At 48.2% G+C, this 18,971-nt stretch overlaps 1 protein-coding gene across 1 annotated transcript in view; it reads left to right on the top strand.

The window, feature by feature from the left end:
• The window catches only part of LOC142923404 (uncharacterized), a 33,840-nt gene extending 23,139 nt beyond the window's left edge, over positions 1-10,701 (top strand). Inside the window, exons 9-12 of the mRNA XM_076064492.1 lie at positions 228-261; positions 2,571-2,636; positions 6,941-7,009; positions 9,542-10,701. Coding sequence (XP_075920607.1) covers positions 228-261; positions 2,571-2,636; positions 6,941-7,009; positions 9,542-9,568 — 196 coding nt within the window. The 3' untranslated portion in view covers positions 9,569-10,701. The remainder of the gene's footprint in view (positions 1-227; positions 262-2,570; positions 2,637-6,940; positions 7,010-9,541) is intronic.
• The last annotated feature ends 8,270 nt before the right edge of the window (positions 10,702-18,971 follow it).

The following is an 18,971-nucleotide window of genomic DNA, read 5'->3' as shown; positions in this document are numbered from 1 at the left end:
TGTGTGTGTGTCACTGTGTGTGTGTCACTGTGTGTGTCACTGTGTGTGTGTGTCACTGTGTGTGTGTGTCACTGTGTGTGTGTCACTGTGTGTGTCACTGTGTGTGTCACTGTGTGTGTGTGTCACTGTGTGTGTGTCACTGTCACTGTGTGTGTGTCACTGTGTGTGTGTCACTGTCACTGTGTGTGTGTCACTGTGTGTGTCACTTTGTGTTTGTTTGTCTGCAGCTCAACAGCCCGAAGCAAAAATCCCTTCCAGGAGGTGAGCGAGGTCACCGGTTGGTCGTGTGAGCGAGGTCACCGGTGGGCGTGTGAGCGAGGTCACCGGTGGTCGTGTGAGCGAGGTCACCGGTTGGTCGTGTGAGCGAGGTCAACGGTGGGCGTGTGAGCGAGGTCAACGGTGGGCGTGTGAGCGAGGTCAACGGTGGTCGTGTGAGCGAGGTCAACGGTGGGCATGTGAGCGAGGTCAACGGTGGGCGTGTGAGCGAGGTCAACGGTGGGCATGTGAGCGAGGTCAACGGTGGGCGTGTGAGCGAGGTCAACGGTGGTCGTGTGAGCGAGGTCAACGGTGGGCGTGTGAGCGAGGTCAACGGTGGGCGTGTGAGCGAGGTCAACGGTGGGCGTGTGAGCGAGGTCAACGGTGGTCGTGTGAGCGAGGTCAACGGTGGGCGTGTGAGCGAGGTCAACGGTGGGCGTGTGAGCGAGGTCAACGGTGGGCGTGTGAGCGAGGTCAACGGTGGGCGTGTGAGCGAGGTCAACGGTGGGCGTGTGAGCGAGGTCAACGGTGGGCGTGTGAGCGAGGTCAACGGTGGGCGTGTGAGCGAGGTCACCGGTGGTCGTGTGAACGAGGTCACCGGTGGTCGTGTGAGCGAGGTCACCGGTTGGTCGTGTGAGCGAGGTCAACGGTGGGCGTGTGAGCGAGGTCAACGGTGGTCGTGTGAGCGAGGTCACCGGTTGGTTGTGTGAGCGAGGTCACCGGTGGTCGTGTGAGCGAGGTCACCATTGGTCGTGTGAGCGAGGTCACCGGTTGGTCGTGTGAGCGAGGTCACCGGTTGGTCGTGTGAGCGAGGTCACCGGTGGTCGTGTGAGCGAGGTCACCGGTTGGTCGTGTGAGCGAGGTCACCGGTTGGTTGTGTGAGCGAGGTCACCGGTGGTCGTGTGAGCGAGGTCACCGGTGGTCGTGTGAGCGAGGTCACCGGTGGTCGTGTGAGCGAGGTCACCGGTGGTCGTGTGAGCGAGGTCACCGGTGGTCGTTTGAGCGAGGTCACCGGTGGTCGTGTGAGCGAGGTCACCGGTTGGTCGTGTGAGCGAGGTCACCGGTGGTCGTGTGAGCGAGGTCAACGGTTGGGCGTGTGAGCGAGGTCACCGGTTGGTCGTGTGAGCGAGGTCACCGGTGGGCGTGTGAGCGAGGTCACCGGTGGTCGTGTGAGCGAGGTCAATGGTGGGCGTGTGAGCGAGGTCACCGGTGGTCGTGTGAGCGAGGTCACCGGTGGGCGTGTGAGCGAGGTCACCGGTGGGCGTGTGAGCGAGGTCACCGGTGGTCGTGTGAGCGAGGTCACCGGTTGGTCGTGTGAGCGAGGTCAACGGTGGGCGTGTGAGCGAGGTCAACGGTGGGCGTGTGAGCGAGGTCAACGGTGGGCGTGTGAGCGAGGTCAACGGTGGGCGTGTGAGCGAGGTCAACGGTGGGCGTGTGAGCGAGGTCAACGGTGGGCGTGTGAGCGAGGTCAACGGTGGGCGTGTGAGCGAGGTCAACGGTGGGCGTGTGAGCGAGGTCAACGGTGGGCGTGTGAGCGAGGTCAACGGTGGTCGTGTGAGCGAGGTCAACGGTGGGCGTGTGAGCGAGGTCAACGGTGGGCGTGTGAGCGAGGTCAACGGTGGGCGTGTGAGCGAGGTCAACGGTGGTCGTGTGAGCGAGGTCAACGGTGGGCGTGTGAGCGAGGTCAACGGTGGGCGTGTGAGCGAGGTCAACGGTGGGCGTGTGAGCGAGGTCAACGGTGGGCGTGTGAGCGAGGTCAACGGTGGGCGTGTGAGCGAGGTCAACGGTGGGCGTGTGAGCGAGGTCAACGGTGGGCGTGTGAGCGAGGTCACCGGTGGTCGTGTGAACGAGGTCACCGGTGGTCGTGTGAGCGAGGTCACCGGTTGGTCGTGTGAGCGAGGTCAACGGTGGGCGTGTGAGCGAGGTCAACGGTGGTCGTGTGAGCGAGGTCACCGGTTGGTTGTGTGAGCGAGGTCACCGGTGGTCGTGTGAGCGAGGTCACCATTGGTCGTGTGAGCGAGGTCACCGGTTGGTCGTGTGAGCGAGGTCACCGGTTGGTCGTGTGAGCGAGGTCACCGGTGGTCGTGTGAGCGAGGTCACCGGTTGGTCGTGTGAGCGAGGTCACCGGTTGGTTGTGTGAGCGAGGTCACCGGTTGGTCGTGTGAGCGAGGTCACCGGTGGGCGTGTGAGCGAGGTCACCGGTGGTCGTGTGAGCGAGGTCACCGGTGGTCGTGTGAGCGAGGTCAACGGTGGTCCTGTGAGCGAGGTCACCGGTGGTCGTGTGAGCGAGGTCACCGGTGGCTGTGTCTGTGTAGGCTGTTGTCTTCATGATCGGAGGTGGGAACTACATTGAGTACCAGAATCTGATGGACTACATCAAGGTGACACACACAGTGACACACACACAGTGACACACACACACAGTGACACACACACACAGTGACACACACACAGTGACACACACAGTGACACACACACAGTGACACACACAGTGACACACACACACAGTGACACACACAGTGACACACAGTGACACACACAGTGACACACACAGTGACACACACACAGTGACACACACAGTGACACACACACACAGTGACACACACAGTGACACACACACACAGTGACACACACACAGTGACACAGTGATACACACAGTGACACACACACAGTGACACACACAGTGACACACACAGTGACACACACACAGTGACACACACACAGTGACACACAGTGACACACACACAGTGACACACACACAGTGACACACACACACAGTGACACACACACACAGTGACACACACAGTGACACACACAGTGACACACACACAGTGACACACAGAGACCCATAGACTCACCACACAGAGACCCACAGACTCACCAAACAGAGACCCATAGACTCACCACACAGAGACCCATAGACTCACCACACAGAGACCCACAGACTCACCACACAGAGACCCATAGACTCACCACACAGACCCATAGACTCACCACACAGAGCCCCACAGACTCATCACACAGAGACCCATAGACTCACCACACAGAGACCCACAGACTCATCACACAGAGACCCACAGACTCACCACACAGAGACCCATAGACTCACCACACAGAGACCCATAGACTCACCACACAGAGACCCATCGACTCACCACACAGAGACCCATCGACTCACCACACAGAGACCCACAGACTCACCACACAGAGACCCATAGACTCACCACACAGAGACCCATAGACTCACCACACAGAGACCCATAGACTCACCACACAGAGACCCATCGACTCACCACACAGAGACCCACAGACTCACCACACAGAGACCCATAGACTCACCACACAGAGACCCATAGACTCATCACACAGAGACCCATCGACTCACCACACAGAGACCCACAGACTCACCACACAGAGACCCACAGACTCACCACACAGAGACCCATCGACTCACCACACAGAGACCCATAGACTCACCACAGAGACCCATAGACTCACCACACAGAGACCCATAGACTCACCACACAGAGACCCATAGACTCACCACACAGAGACCCATCGACTCACCACACAGAGACCCACAGACTCATCACACACAGACCCATAGACTCACCACACAGAGACCCACAGACTCACCACACAGAGACCCATCGACTCACCACACAGAGACCCACAGACTCACTCACACAGAGACCCACAGACTCACCACACAGAGACCCACAGGCTCACTCATAGAGACCCATCGACTCACCACACAGAGACCCATAGACTCACCACACAGAGACCCACAGACTCACCACACAGAGACCTATAGACTCACCACACAGAGACCCACAGACTCACCACACAGAGACCCACAGACTCACCACACAGAGACCCATAGACTCACCACACAGAGACCCATAGACTCACCACACAGAGACCCACAGACTCACCACACAGAGACCCACAGACTCACCACACAGAGACCCATAGACTCATCACACAGAGACCCACAGACTCACCACACAGAGACCCACAGACTCACCACACAGAGACCCACAGACTCACCACACAGAGACCCATAGACTCACCACACAGAGACCCATAGACTCACCACACAGAGACCCATAGACTCACCACACAGAGACCCATAGACTCACCACACAGAGACCCATAGACTCACCACACAGAGACCCATAGACTCACCACACAGAGACCCACAGACTCACCACACAGAGACCCACAGACTCACCACACAGAGACCCATAGACTCACCACACAGAGACCCATAGACTCACCACACAGAGACCCATAGACTCACCACACAGAGACCCATAGACTCACCACACAGAGACCCATAGACTCACCACACAGAGACCCATAGACTCACCACACAGAGACCCACAGACTCACCACACAGAGACCCACAGACTCACCACACAGAGACCCATAGACTCACCACACAGAGACCCACAGACTCACCACACAGAGACCCACAGACTCACCACACAGAGACCCACAGACTGAGTGTCTGAGTGAGTGGCTGAGTGAGTGAGTGGCTGAGTGAGTGAGTGGCTGATTGAGTGAGTGGCTGAGTGAGTGAGTGGCTGAGAGTGAGTGAGTGGCTGAGTGAGTGGCTGAGAGTGAGTGAGTGGCTGAGTGAGTGAGTGGCTGAGTGAGTGAGTGTGTGGCTGAGTGAGTGAGTGGCTGAGTGAGTGGCTGAGTGAGTGAGTGCCTGAGTAAGTGGCTGAGTGAGTGAGTGGCTGAGTGAGTGAGTGAGTGGCTGAGTGAGTGGCTGAGTGAGTGAGTGGCTGAGTGAGTGACTGAGTGAGTGAGTGGCTGAGTTAGTGGGTGAGTGAGTGGCTGAGTGAGTGAGTGGCTGAGTGAGTGCCTGAGTGAGTGAGTGGCTGAGTGAGTGGCTGAGAGTGAGTGAGTGGCTGAGTGAGTGGCTGAGTGAGTGGCTGAGTGAGTGAGTGGCTGAGTGAGTGAGTGTGTGGCTGAGTGAGTGAGTGGATGAGTGAGTGGCTGAGTGAGTGAGTGGCTGAGTGAGTGAGTGGCTGAGTGAGTGAGTGGCTGAGTGAGTGAGTGGCTGAGTGAGTGGCTGAGTGAGTGAGTGGCTGAGTGAGTGAGTGGCTGAGTGAGTGAGTGGATGAGTGAGTGCCTGAGTTAGTGAGTGGCTGAGTTAGTGGGTGAGTGAGTGGGTGAGTGGCTGAGTGAGTGGCTGAGTGAGTGAGTGGCTGAGTGAGTGAGTGGCTGACTGAGTGGCTGAGTGAGTGAGTGGCTGAGTGAGTGAGTGGCTGAGTGAGTGAGTGGCTGAGTGAGTGAGTGGCTGAGTGAGTGAGTGGCTGAGTGAGTGAGTGGATGAGTGAGTGCCTGAGTTAGTGAGTGGCTGAGTTAGTGGGTGAGTGAGTGGGTGAGTGGCTGAGTGAGTGGCTGAGTGAGTGAGTGGCTGAGTGAGTGAGTGGCTGACTGAGTGGCTGAGTGAGTGAGTGGCTGAGTGAGTGAGTGGCTGAGTGAGTGAGTGGCTGAGTGAGTGAGTGGCTGACTGAGTGAGTGGCTGAGGGAGTTGATGGCTGAGTGAGTGGCTTAGTGAGTAGGTGAGTGTATCTGTCTTTGTGTGTCACTGTGTGTGTGTGTCACTGTGTGTGTCACTGTGTGTGTGTCACTGTGTGTGTCACTGTGTGTGTCACTGTGTGTGTGTCACTGTGTGTGTCACTGTGTGTGTGTGTGTCACTGTGTGTGTGTGTCACTGTGTGTGTGTCACTGTGTGTGTCACTGTGTGTGTCACTGTGTGTGTCACTGTGTGTGTCACTGTGTGTGTGTCACTGTGTGTGTCACTGTGTGTGTGTCACTGTGTGTGTGTCACTGTGTGTGTGTGTCACTGTGTGTGTGTGTCACTGTGTGTGTCACTGTGTGTGTCACTGTGTGTGTGTCACTGTGTGTGTCACTGTGTGTGTCACTGTGTGTGTCACTGTGTGTCACTGTGTGTGTGTCACTGTGTGTGTCACTGTGTGTGTCACTGTGTGTGTGTCACTGTGTGTGTCACTGTGTGTGTCACTGTGTGTCACTGTGTGTGTGTGTGTCACTGTGTGTGTCACTGTGTGTGTCATTGTGTGTGTGTCACTGTGTGTGTCACTGTGTGTGTGTCACTGTGTGTGTCACTGTGTGTGTCACTGTGTGTGTCACTGTGTGTGTCACTGTGTGTGTCACTGTGTGTGTGTCACTGTGTGTGTCACTGTGTGTGTGTCACTGTGTGTGTGTCACTGTGTGTGTGTGTCACTGTGTGTGTGTGTCACTGTGTGTGTCACTGTGTGTGTCACTGTGTGTGTGTCACTGTGTGTGTCACTGTGTGTGTCACTGTGTGTGTCACTGTGTGTCACTGTGTGTGTGTCACTGTGTGTGTCACTGTGTGTGTCACTGTGTGTGTGTCACTGTGTGTGTCACTGTGTGTGTCACTGTGTGTCACTGTGTGTGTGTGTGTCACTGTGTGTGTCACTGTGTGTGTCATTGTGTGTGTGTCACTGTGTGTGTCAATGTGTGTGTGTCACTGTGTGTGTCACTGTGTGTGTCACTGTGTGTGTGTCACTGTGTGTGTGTCACTGTGTGTGTCACTGTGTGTGTGTCACTGTGTGTGTGTCACTGTGTGTGTCACTGTGTGTGTGTGTCACTGTGTGTGTCACTGTGTGTGTCACTGTGTGTGCAGACTAAGCCGGGCAAGCGTGTAACTTACGGCTCTACGGAACTTTTGAATTCTACTCAATTCCTCAAACAGGTTTGTCTATGTAGTGTGTCTATGTAGTGTGTCTATGTAGTAGTGTGTCTATGTAGTGTGTCTATGTAGTGTGTGTCTATGTAGTGTGTCTATGTAGTAGTGTGTCTATGTAGTAGTGTGTCTATGTAGTGTGTCTATGTAGTGTGTCTATGTAGTAGTGTGTCTATGTAGTAGTGTGTCTATGTAGTAGTGCGTCTGTAGTGTGTCTATGTAGTGTGTCTATGTAGTGTGTCTATGTAGTAGTGTGTCTATGTAGTAGTGTGTCTATGTAGTAGTGTGTCTATGTAGTGTGTATGTGTAGTAGTGTGTCTATGTAGTAGTGTGTCTATGTAGTAGTGTGTCTATGTAGTAGTGTGTCTATGTAGTAGTGTGTCTATGTAGTGTGTCTATGTAGTAGTGTGTCTATGTAGTAGTGTGTCTATGTAGTAGTGTCTATGTAGTAGTGTGTCTATGTAGTAGTGTGTCTATGTAGTGTGTCTATGTAGTGTGTCTATGTAGTGTGTCTATGTAGTAGTGTGTCTATGTAGTAGTGTGTCTATGTGGTAGTGTGTCTATGTAGTAGTGTCTTTGTAGTAGTGTGTCTATGTAGTAGTGTGTCTATGTAGTAGTGTGTCTATGTAGTGTGTCTATGTAGTAGTGTGTCTATGTAGTAGTGTGTCTATGTAGTAGTGTCTATGTAGTAGTGTGTCTATGTAGTAGTGTGTCTATGTAGTAGTAGTGTCTATTTAGTAGTGTGTCTATGTGGTAGTGTGTCTATGTAATAGTGTCTATGTAATAGTGTCTATGTAGTAGTGTGTCTATGTAGTAGTGTGTCTATGTAGTAGTGTGTCTGTGTAGTAGTGTGTCTGTGTAGTAGTGTGTCTGTGTAGTAGTAGTAGTAGTCTATGTAGTAGTGTGTCTATGTAATAGTAGTGTCTATGTAGTAGTGTCTATGTAGTAGTGTGTCTATGTAGTAGTGTCTATGTAGTAGTAGTGTCTATGCAGTAGTGTCTATGTAGTAGTGTCTATGTAGTAGTAGTGTCTATGTAGTAGTAGTGTCTATGTCGTAGTGTGTCTATGTAGTGTGTCTATGTAGTGTGTCTATGTAGTAGTAGTGTCTATTTAGTAGTGTGTCTATCTAGTAGTGTGTCTATCTAGTAGTGTGTCTATGTAGTAGTATCTATGTAGTAGTAGTGTCTATGTAGTAGTGTCTATGTAGTAGTGTGTCTCTGTAGTAGTGTCTATGTAGTATGTCTATGTAGTAGTGTGTCTATGTAGTAGTGTCTATGTAGTAGTGTGTCTATGTAGTAGTGTGTCTATGTAGTAGTAGTGTCTATGTAGTATGTCTATGTAGTAGTGTGTCTATGTAGTAGTAGTGTCTATGTAGTAGTAGTGTGTCTATGTAGTAGTAGTGTCTATGTAGTAGTGTCTATGTAGTAGTGTGTCTATGTAGTAGTGTCTATGTAGTAGTAGTGTCTATGTAGTAGTGTGTCTATGTAGTCTCTGTGTGTCACTGTGTCTCTCTCTCTGTGTCTCTGTGTGTGTTTCTGTGTGTCTCTGTGTGAGTCTCTCTGTGTGTCTGTCTGTGTATCTGTGTGTGTCTCTCTGTCTCTCTCTGTGTGTGTCTCTCTGTGTGTGTCTCTGTTTGTGTCTCTCTGTGTGCGTCTCTGTGTGTCTCTGCGTGTGTGTGTCTGTGTCTCTGTTTGTGTCTCTCTGTGTGCGTCTCTGTGTGTCTCTGCGTGTGTGTGTCTGTGTCTCTGTGTGTGTCTCTCTGTGTGTGTCTCTGTGTCTCTCTGTGTGCGTCTCTGTGTGTCTCTGCGTGTGTGTGTCTGTGTCTCTGTGTGTGTGTCTCTCTGTGTGTGTCTCTGTTTGTGTCTCTCTGTGTGCGTCTCTGTGTGTGCGTCTGTGTGTGTGTCTCTGTGTGTCTCTGTGTGTGTGTCTCTGTGTGTCTCTCTGTGTGCGTCTCTGTGTGTGTCTCTGTGTGTGTGTCTCTGTGTGAGTCTCTCTCTGTGTGTGTCTCTCTCTGTGTGTGTCTCTCTGTGTGTGTCTCTCTGTGTGTGTCTTTCTGTGTGCGTCTCTGTGTGTGTCTCTGTGTGTGTGTGTGTGTCTCTGTGTGTGTCTCTGTGTCTCTCTGTGTGTCTCTCTGTGTGTGTCTCTGTGTGCGTCTCTGTGTGTGTCTCTGTGTCTCTCTGTGTGTGTCTCTGTGTGTGTCTCTGTGTGTGTCTCTGTGTGAGTCTCTGTGTGTGTCTGTCTGTGTGTCTCTGTGTGTGTCTCTGTGTGTGTGTCTCAGTGTCTCTGTGTGTGTCTCTCTGTGTGAGTCTCTCTGTGTGAGTCTCTCTGTGTGTGTCTCTGTGTGTGTCTCTCTGTGTCTCTGTGTGTGTGTCTGTGTGTGTCTCTCTGTGTCTCTGTGTGTGTCTCTGTGTGTCTCTGTGTGAGTCTCTCTGTGTGAGTCTCTCTGTGTGTGTCTCTGTGTGTGTCTCTCTGTGTCTCTGTGTGTGTCTCTGTGTGTCTCTCTCTGTGTCTCTGTGTGTGTCTCTGTGTGTGTGTGTGCAGCTTTCAAAGCTGGGAGCTAATCTGTGAACTTAAAGTGGAGACACGAAGAAGACAAAGAGACACACACAGAGACACACAGAGACACACACAGAGACACACACAGAGACACACAGAGACACACACACAGAGACACACATAGAGACACACACAGAGACACACACAGAGACACACAGTTACACACAGAGACACACAGAGACACACACGGAGACACACGGAGACACACACACAGAGACACACACAGAGACACACAGAGACACACACAGAGACACACACACACAGAGACACACACAGAGACAGACACAGAGACACAGAGACACACACAGAAACACACACAGACACACATAGACACACACACAGAGACACGAACACAGAGACACACACAGAGACACACAGAGACACACACACAGAGACACACACAGAGAAACACACAGAGACACACACAGAGACACACACACAGAGACACACATAGAGACACACACACAGACACACACACAGAGACACACTCACAGAGACACACAGAGACACACACACAGACACACACAGAGACACTCACACAGACACACACACAGAGACACACACAGAGACACACACAGACACACACAGAAACACACACAGAGACACACACACAGAGACACACACACAGACACACACACAGAGACACTCACACAGAGACACACACAGAGAGACACACACAGAAGCACATAGAGAAACAGAGACACACACAGAGACACACACAGAGACACACACACAGAGACACACAGAGACACACATAGACACACACAGAAACACACACAGAGACACACACACAGAGACAGACACACACAGAGACACACACAGAGACACACACAGAGACACACACAGAGACACACACAGAGACACACAGAGACAGGACAGACAGGCAAGATGTCACTTTGCATTGTGTGTGTGTCTGTGTGTGTGTCTGTGTGTCTGTGTGTGTGTCTATGTGTGTGTGTGTCTGTGTGTGTGTGTCTGTGTTTGTCTGTGTGTGTGTGTCTGTCTGTGTGTGTTTGTGTGTCTGTGTGTGTGTGTGTCTGTGTGTGTTTGTGCGTGTGTTTGTGTCTGTTTGTGTCTGTGTGTGTGTCTGTCTGTGTCTGTGTGTCACCTTGTGAAATAAAAAACATTCTATTAATCATTCCCAATCCGACTTCTCTGAGTTGTCAATGAAAGAGTGGCACACACACAGACACACACACACAGACACACAGACACACACACACAGTGACACACACACAGTGACACACACACAGACACACACAGAGACACACACACAGTGACACACACACACAGAGACTCACAAACACAGAGACTCACACACACACACAGACACACACACAGACACACACACACACAGACACACACACACAGACACACACACACAGACACACACACAGACACACAGACACACACAGACACACACACAGAGACACACAAACACAGACTCACACACAGACACACACACACAGACACACACACAGACACACACAGAGACACACACACAGAGACTCACACACAGACACACAGAGACTCACACACAGACACACACAGAGACTCACACACAGACACACACAGAGACTCACACACAGACACACAGAGACTCACAGACACACAGAGACTCACACACACAGACACTCACACAGAGACACACAGACACACACAGAGACTCACACACAGACACACACAGAGACTCACACAGACACACAGAGACTCACACACAGACACACAACGACTCACACACAGACACACACAGAGACTCACACACACAGAGACTCACACGCAGACACACAGAGACTCAGACACAGAGACACACACAGACACACAGAGACACACACAGACATGCACAGAGACACGCACAGAGACACGCACAGAGACACGCACACAGACACACACAGAGACTCGCACACAGACACACAGAGACACACACAGACACACACAAGCAGACTCACACACACAGACTTAGACACACACACAGACACACATAGACACACACAGACAAACACAGACACACACAAAGAGACTCACACACAAACAGACTCACACACAGACACACACAGACTCACACACAGACACACACACAAAAACAGACACCAGGAGGAGGTCACGTGACATACACAGCAGGTGCCAGACTAGGTGCACCTACTCACACACCCATTCACCCACCCACTCAACCACTCACCCATTTACTCACCCACTCACCCACCCACTCAACCACTCACCCATTCACCCACCCACTCACCCACCCACTCACCCACCCACTCACCCACACACCCACCCACTCACTCACCCACTCACTCACTCACCACTCACTCACTCACCCACCCACTCACTCACCCACCCACTCACCCACTCACTCACTCACCCACCCACTCACCCACCCACTCACTCACACACCCACTCACTCACTCACCCACTCACCCACCCACTCACTCACCACTCACCCACTCACTCACCCACCCACTCACTCACCCACTCACTCACTCACCCACCCACTCACTCACCCATCCACTCACCCACTCACCCACCCACTCACTCACCCACCCACTCACCCACCAACTCACCCACTCACTCACCCACTCACTCACTCACCCACCCACTCACCCACTCACTCACTCACCCACCCACTCACTCACCCACCCACTCACCCACTCACCCACCCACTCACCCACACACCCACTCACCCACTCACTCACCCACTCACTCACCCACCCACTCACTCACCCACTCACTCACTCACCCACTCACCCACCCACTCACCCACTCACTCACCCACCCACTCACCCACTCACTCACCCACTCACCCACCCACTCACCCACTCACTCACCCACTCACTCACCCACACACCCACTCACCCACTCGCTCAATCTCTTATTTGAACGCTCGGAGTCCCAGGGTGAACGTCTTTGATATGTTCCAACGATGTTGAGACTGGGTGTGTCAAAAGAACAAGACAGATCTGTGCACGCCTGGAATGTCGCGATGGAGTTATCACCACACGTGTATTGGCATTGTCACGCGCGACATGTACAATACTTTACCTGCGTAGCAGCAGTATTGTATGGATTTTGATTTAGGGTTTTTTGTGACTGCAGGGATTTATATTCTTGGTTCATTGGGTAAAGTCACCAATGCGTAGATAGGTTAAACAGTAAAATAAACTAAAAAAATATGAAACAATACTAATTATTGTTCTTGGTTCTTTGGGTAAAGTCACCACCACGTTGAAGGGAAACAATAAAATAATAAAAATATAAAACAATAAAATTATTATTCTTGGTTCTTTAGGTAAAGTCACCACCACGTAGAAGGGAAACAATAAAATAATAAAAATATAAAACAATAAAATTATTATTCTTGGTTCTTTGGGTAAAGTCACCACCACGTTGAAGGGAAACAATAAAATAATAAAAATATAAAACAATAAAATTATTATTCTTGGTTCTTTGGGTAAAGTCACCACCACGTAGAAGGGAAACAATAAAATAATAAAAATATAAAACAATAAAATGTTTATTCTTGGTTCTTTGGGTAAAGTCACCACCACGTAGAAGGGAAACAATAAAATAATAAAAATATAAAACAATAAAATTATTATTCTTGGTTCTTTGGGTAAAGTCACCACCACGTAGATAGGGAAACAATAAAATAATAAAAATATAAAACAATACAATTATTATTCTTGGTTCTTTGGGTAAAGTCACCACCACGTAGATAGGGAAACAATAAAATAATAAAAATATAAAACAATAAAATTATTATTCTTGGTTCTTTCGGTAAAGTCACCACCACGTAGATAGGGAAACAATAAAATAATTTAAAAACATAAAACAATAAAATTCTCACGACGTTTCGACTGCAACACAAGAAGCAATCATCATCAGGTGTGAAAACCACAGCAAGAAATTTTGAAAAAAGTGGCGTTTTATTTTTATGTTCAGATGGACGAGTCCATCTATGTTCAGACGGACGAGTCCATCTGTGTTCAGACGGACGAGTCCATCTGTGTTCAGACGGACGAGTCCATCTGTGTTCAGACGGACGAGTCCATCTGTGTTCAGATGGACGAGTCCATCTGTGTTCAGATGGACGAGTCCATCTGTGTTCAGACGGACGAGTCCATCTGTTTTGATTTAAAGCTTTCGTGACTGCAGTAATTCATATTCTTAGTTTTTTCGGTAAAGTCACGTTGAAGAGAAACAACAAAATAACAAAATATATAAAAAAAAAAATAAAAAATTCTCACGACGTTTCGACCATAACTCAAACGGTCATCATCAGGTGTGTCGGTTTGCATAAATTTATTTTGAAAACGGCATATTTATTTATATATATAAAAATAACGTTTGCGTCACGCGCAACGATGGCAGTTTGCCAGGACTAGTCCATCTATTTTTTGAAAAGAGGAGGGGGGAGACGAAATTTGTTTTTATGTATGCTGTCTGAAAGGCACTGTAAGCGTGAACAATCAATCAAGAACTGAAATGATTTATCAAATCTTTCCAATGATTGCTAAGATAGAATCCATCTTCTCGGTTGAAATTGTCTCTGTGTTTGTATATGTGGATAGCCTCATGAACGAATCTCTCATGGAAGCCAGATGGCTTACAAAGAACCTCCGTCTTGGAAAAGTCAATGGCATGTGAGCCTACTGAATTAGAACAATGATCTGCTACGGCCGAGGTGTTGGTCCTACCGTGTTTAAGGTCTGCTTTATGTTCACGAATGCGGTCCGAGATATGGCGTTTGGTTTCTCCAATGTAACTACTACCACAGAGGCAACTTAGTTTGTAGACACCAGGGTATTGTATGTCCGGAATCACATCTTTTACAGACGGAACCAGATCACGGATTTTATGTAATGTGTTGAAACGGACCTGGATCTTGTGTTTATTCAAGATTTTGGAGATCTTTTTTGTGATCCCAGCAATGTAGGGTAAAGTGATGGTTTTGAAAGGCTCCTCAAGAGGGTTCTTCTTCATGGTTTGAGTGATAGCTTTGCGGATTGTATAGTCGGAGTAACCATTAGCCCTAAGAGCTTGGTGTACGTGCTTGAGTTCACTGCTTATGTGTTCCTGGTCGGATATGCATTGGGCTCTATGATACAGAGTCTTGATGAGAGAATTCTTCTGTGATGGATGGTGGTGGGAATCCGGTTTCAGATAAGCATCCGTATGGGTAGCTTTCCTGTAGACAGAGTGGCTCATTGAACCATCAGGTCTCTTTTTAATTAGGACATCCAAAAAAGGTATCTTGCCATCTATTTCGACTTCCATGGTAAATCTGATGGCTGGGTGTATGGAATTGATGTGGTCGAAGAATTTGTCTAGAGCAGGCCGGCCATGTGGCCAAATGACAAAAGTGTCATCCACGTACCTCTTCCATAAGGTTGGGCGCAGAGTGGCAGTCTGGATGGCGTCAGTCTCAAATTTCTCCATGAAAATGTTAGCTATAACTGGAGAAAGGGGGGAGCCCATTGGGGTGCCCTCAGTTTGTTTGTAGAAAGTTCCATTCCAAGTGAAGTATGTATTGGTTAAACAGTGTCTCACCAGGGGGGGTACCTCAGTGTTTAGTCCTTGATGAACCAAGTCTTCAATGATTGCAATGGTGTCAGGTACAGGAACCTTGGTGAATAAGGAAACTACATCAAAACTGACAAGCAGGTCGTCTGGGGACAGGGAAATACCCTTGATTGTTGATACCAGGTGAGTAGAATTTTGTACCGCAGAGGTGGTCTTTCCAGTGAAAGGACGCAGGATTTCAGACAAAAAACGAGCTAGTTTGTAGGTGGGGGAGCTGATAGTAGAGACTATGGGACGAAGAGGTGTATCAACTTTATGTATTTTTGGTAAGCCGTATAATCTTGGTGGCCTGGCAGCAGAAGGTTTCAACGAAAACTGTTTAGATTGATCAATTAATGCGGTTGAATCAGAAATTATTTTGTTGGTTTGTGTGACGAGGCTGTTGGTGGGATCTCTTTTTATTTTTGTATAACTACCATCGTCGAGTAATTCTTTAATTTTGTTGTTGTATTCTATTTTATCCATGATAACAGTAGCATTGCCTTTGTCAGCTGAGAGAACTACAATATCATTCCTCTTTTTTAATTTATATAATTCAAAACGCTCATCTTTGCTGAGGTTGCTAGCTGGCATCTTAGCGTTTTTGAGGGTTGCAGCGATTTCAGATCTTGCTACGTCTGCAGCGATGTGACCCAGGCCCCTGAGAGCAACGTCTACTTGGGCAATTATATCATTAACTGGTATGTGTTTAGGTGTGACTGCAAAGTTTAGACCTTTAGCTAAAACGGATTTCAGACCATCGGAAATAGAACTGTTACTGCGATTAATTACGACTTTATTAACGTCTAACTTTTTGGTGTGTGGGTCCGGTCTTTTGTTTAAGAGGAGGTTAAATTTGGAAATCAGGTTTTCCTTACATTTGGTCGACATAGTAGCAGCTGAAGAGGCAGTCATATTGTCTACATGTTCCCAATCCGATGTGGACATTATTGCCGTCAATGATAAGTGTGATTTGTAGAGTGTCTTGTCTAACTGATCTAGTTCTGTGCGTATAAGTCTGATTTTTTCTGAGATAAGAGCTAAGCTAGTTTTGAAAAGAATTCGTTTCGCATTAGAAGAAGTTACAGTAGCAGAGGTGAGTGTAAATGCGATTGGTATTACCCCAGAGTCGCGGCATCTCTTCAGGAAGGTGAGAGACTCGATCAGCTGAGCTTTCTTATCCCGGAGTTTGTTGAAAGATCTTAAAGTTATGTGAAAACCCTCCCCGTAGAGGCGATTAAATTTTGATTTAAAGCTTTCGTGACTGCAGTAATTCATATTCTTAGTTTTTTCGGTAAAGTCACGTTGAAGAGAAACAACAAAATAACAAAATATATAAAAAAAAAAAAAAAAAATTCTCACGACGTTTCGACCATAACTCAAACGGTCATCATCAGGTGTGTCGGTTTGCATAAATTTATTTTGAAAACGGCATATTTATTTATATATATAAAAATAACGTTTGCGTCACGCGCAACTATGGCAGTTTGCCAGGACTAGTCCATCTATTTTTTGAAAAGAGGAGGGGGGAGACGAAATTTGTTTTTATGTATGCTGTCTGAAAGGCACTGTAAGCGTGAACAATCAATCAAGAACTGAAATGATTTATCAAATCTTTCCAATGATTGCTAAGATAGAATCCATCTTCTCGGTTGAAATTGTCTCTGTGTTTGTATATGTGGATAGCCTCATGAACGAATCTCTCATGGAAGCCAGATGGCTTACAAAGAACCTCCGTCTTGGAAAAGTCAATGGCATGTGAGCCTACTGAATTAGAACAATGATCTGCTACGGCCGAGGTGTTGGTCCTACCGTGTTTAAGGTCTGCTTTATGTTCACGAATGCGGTCCGAGATATGGCGTTTGGTTTCTCCAATGTAACTACTACCACAGAGGCAACTTAGTTTGTAGACACCAGGGTATTGTATGTCCGGAATCACATCTTTTACAGACGGAACCAGATCACGGATTTTATGTAATGTGTTGAAACGGACCTGGATCTTGTGTTTATTCAAGATTTTGGAGATCTTTTTTGTGATCCCAGCAATGTAGGGTAAAGTGATGGTTTTGAAAGGCTCCTCAAGAGGGTTCTTCTTCATGGTTTGAGTGATAGCTTTGCGGATTGTATAGTCGGAGTAACCATTAGCCCTAAGAGCTTGGTGTACGTGCTTGAGTTCACTGCTTATGTGTTCCTGGTCGGATATGCATTGGGCTCTATGATACAGAGTCTTGATGAGAGAATTCTTCTGTGATGGATGGTGGTGGGAATCCGGTTTCAGATAAGCATCCGTATGGGTAGCTTTCCTGTAGACAGAGTGGCTCATTGAACCATCAGGTCTCTTTTTAATTAGGACATCCAAAAAAGGTATCTTGCCATCTATTTCGACTTCCATGGTAAATCTGATGGCTGGGTGTATGGAATTGATGTGGTCGAAGAATTTGTCTAGAGCAGGCCGGCCATGTGGCCAAATGACAAAAGTGTCATCCACGTACCTCTTCCATAAGGTTGGGCGCAGAGTGGCAGTCTGGATGGCGTCAGTCTCAAATTTCTCCATGAAAATGTTAGCTATAACTGGAGAAAGGGGGGAGCCCATTGGGGTGCCCTCAGTTTGTTTGTAGAAAGTTCCATTCCAAGTGAAGTATGTATTGGTTAAACAGTGTCTCACCAGGGGGGGTACCTCAGTGTTTAGTCCTTGATGAACCAAGTCTTCAATGATTGCAATGGTGTCAGGTACAGGAACCTTGGTGAATAAGGAAACTACATCAAAACTGACAAGCAGGTCGTCTGGGGACAGGGAAATACCCTTGATTGTTGATACCAGGTGAGTAGAATTTTGTACCGCAGAGGTGGTCTTTCCAGTGAAAGGACGCAGGATTTCAGACAAAAAACGAGCTAGTTTGTAGGTGGGGGAGCTGATAGTAGAGACTATGGGACGAAGAGGTGTATCAACTTTATGTATTTTTGGTAAGCCGTATAATCTTGGTGGCCTGGCAGCAGAAGGTTTCAACGAAAACTGTTTAGATTGATCAATTAATGCGGTTGAATCAGAAATTATTTTGTTGGTTTGTGTGACGAGGCTGTTGGTGGGATCTCTTTTTATTTTTGTATAACTACCATCGTCGAGTAATTCTTTAATTTTGTTGTTGTATTCTATTTTATCCATGATAACAGTAGCATTGCCTTTGTCAGCTGAGAGAACTACAATATCATTCCTCTTTTTTAATTTATATAATTCAAAACGCTCATCTTTGCTGAGGTTGCTAGCTGGCATCTTAGCGTTTTTGAGGGTTGCAGCGATTTCAGATCTTGCTACGTCTGCAGCGATGTGACCCAGGCCCCTGAGAGCAACGTCTACTTGGGCAATTATATCATTAACTGGTATGTGTTTAGGTGTGACTGCAAAGTTTAGACCTTTAGCTAAAACGGATTTCAGACCATCGGAAATAGAACTGTTACTGCGATTAATTACGACTTTATTAACGTCTAACTTTTTGGTGTGTGGGTCCGGTCTTTTGTTTAAGAGGAGGTTAAATTTGGAAATCAGGTTTTCCTTACATTTGGTCGACATAGTAGCAGCTGAAGAGGCAGTCATATTGTCTACATGTTCCCAATCCGATGTGGACATTATTGCCGTCAATGATAAGTGTGATTTGTAGAGTGTCTTGTCTAACTGATCTAGTTCTGTGCGTATAAGTCTGATTTTTTCTGAGATAAGAGCTAAGCTAGTTTTGAAAAGAATTCGTTTCGCATTAGAAGAAGTTACAGTAGCAGAGGTGAGTGTAAATGCGATTGGTATTACCCCAGAGTCGCGGCATCTCTTCAGGAAGGTGAGAGACTCGATCAGCTGAGCTTTCTT

Source organism: Petromyzon marinus, unplaced genomic scaffold, assembly GCF_048934315.1.
Source record: "Petromyzon marinus isolate PM22_M1 ecotype Great Lakes invasive population unplaced genomic scaffold, UKy_Petmar_22M1.pri1.0 PM_Scaffold_485, whole genome shotgun sequence".
Lineage (NCBI taxonomy): Eukaryota > Metazoa > Chordata > Hyperoartia > Petromyzontiformes > Petromyzontidae > Petromyzon > Petromyzon marinus.
The sequence above is the reverse complement of the archived record's forward strand: the minus strand, read 5'-3'. Positions and strand labels throughout refer to the sequence as shown.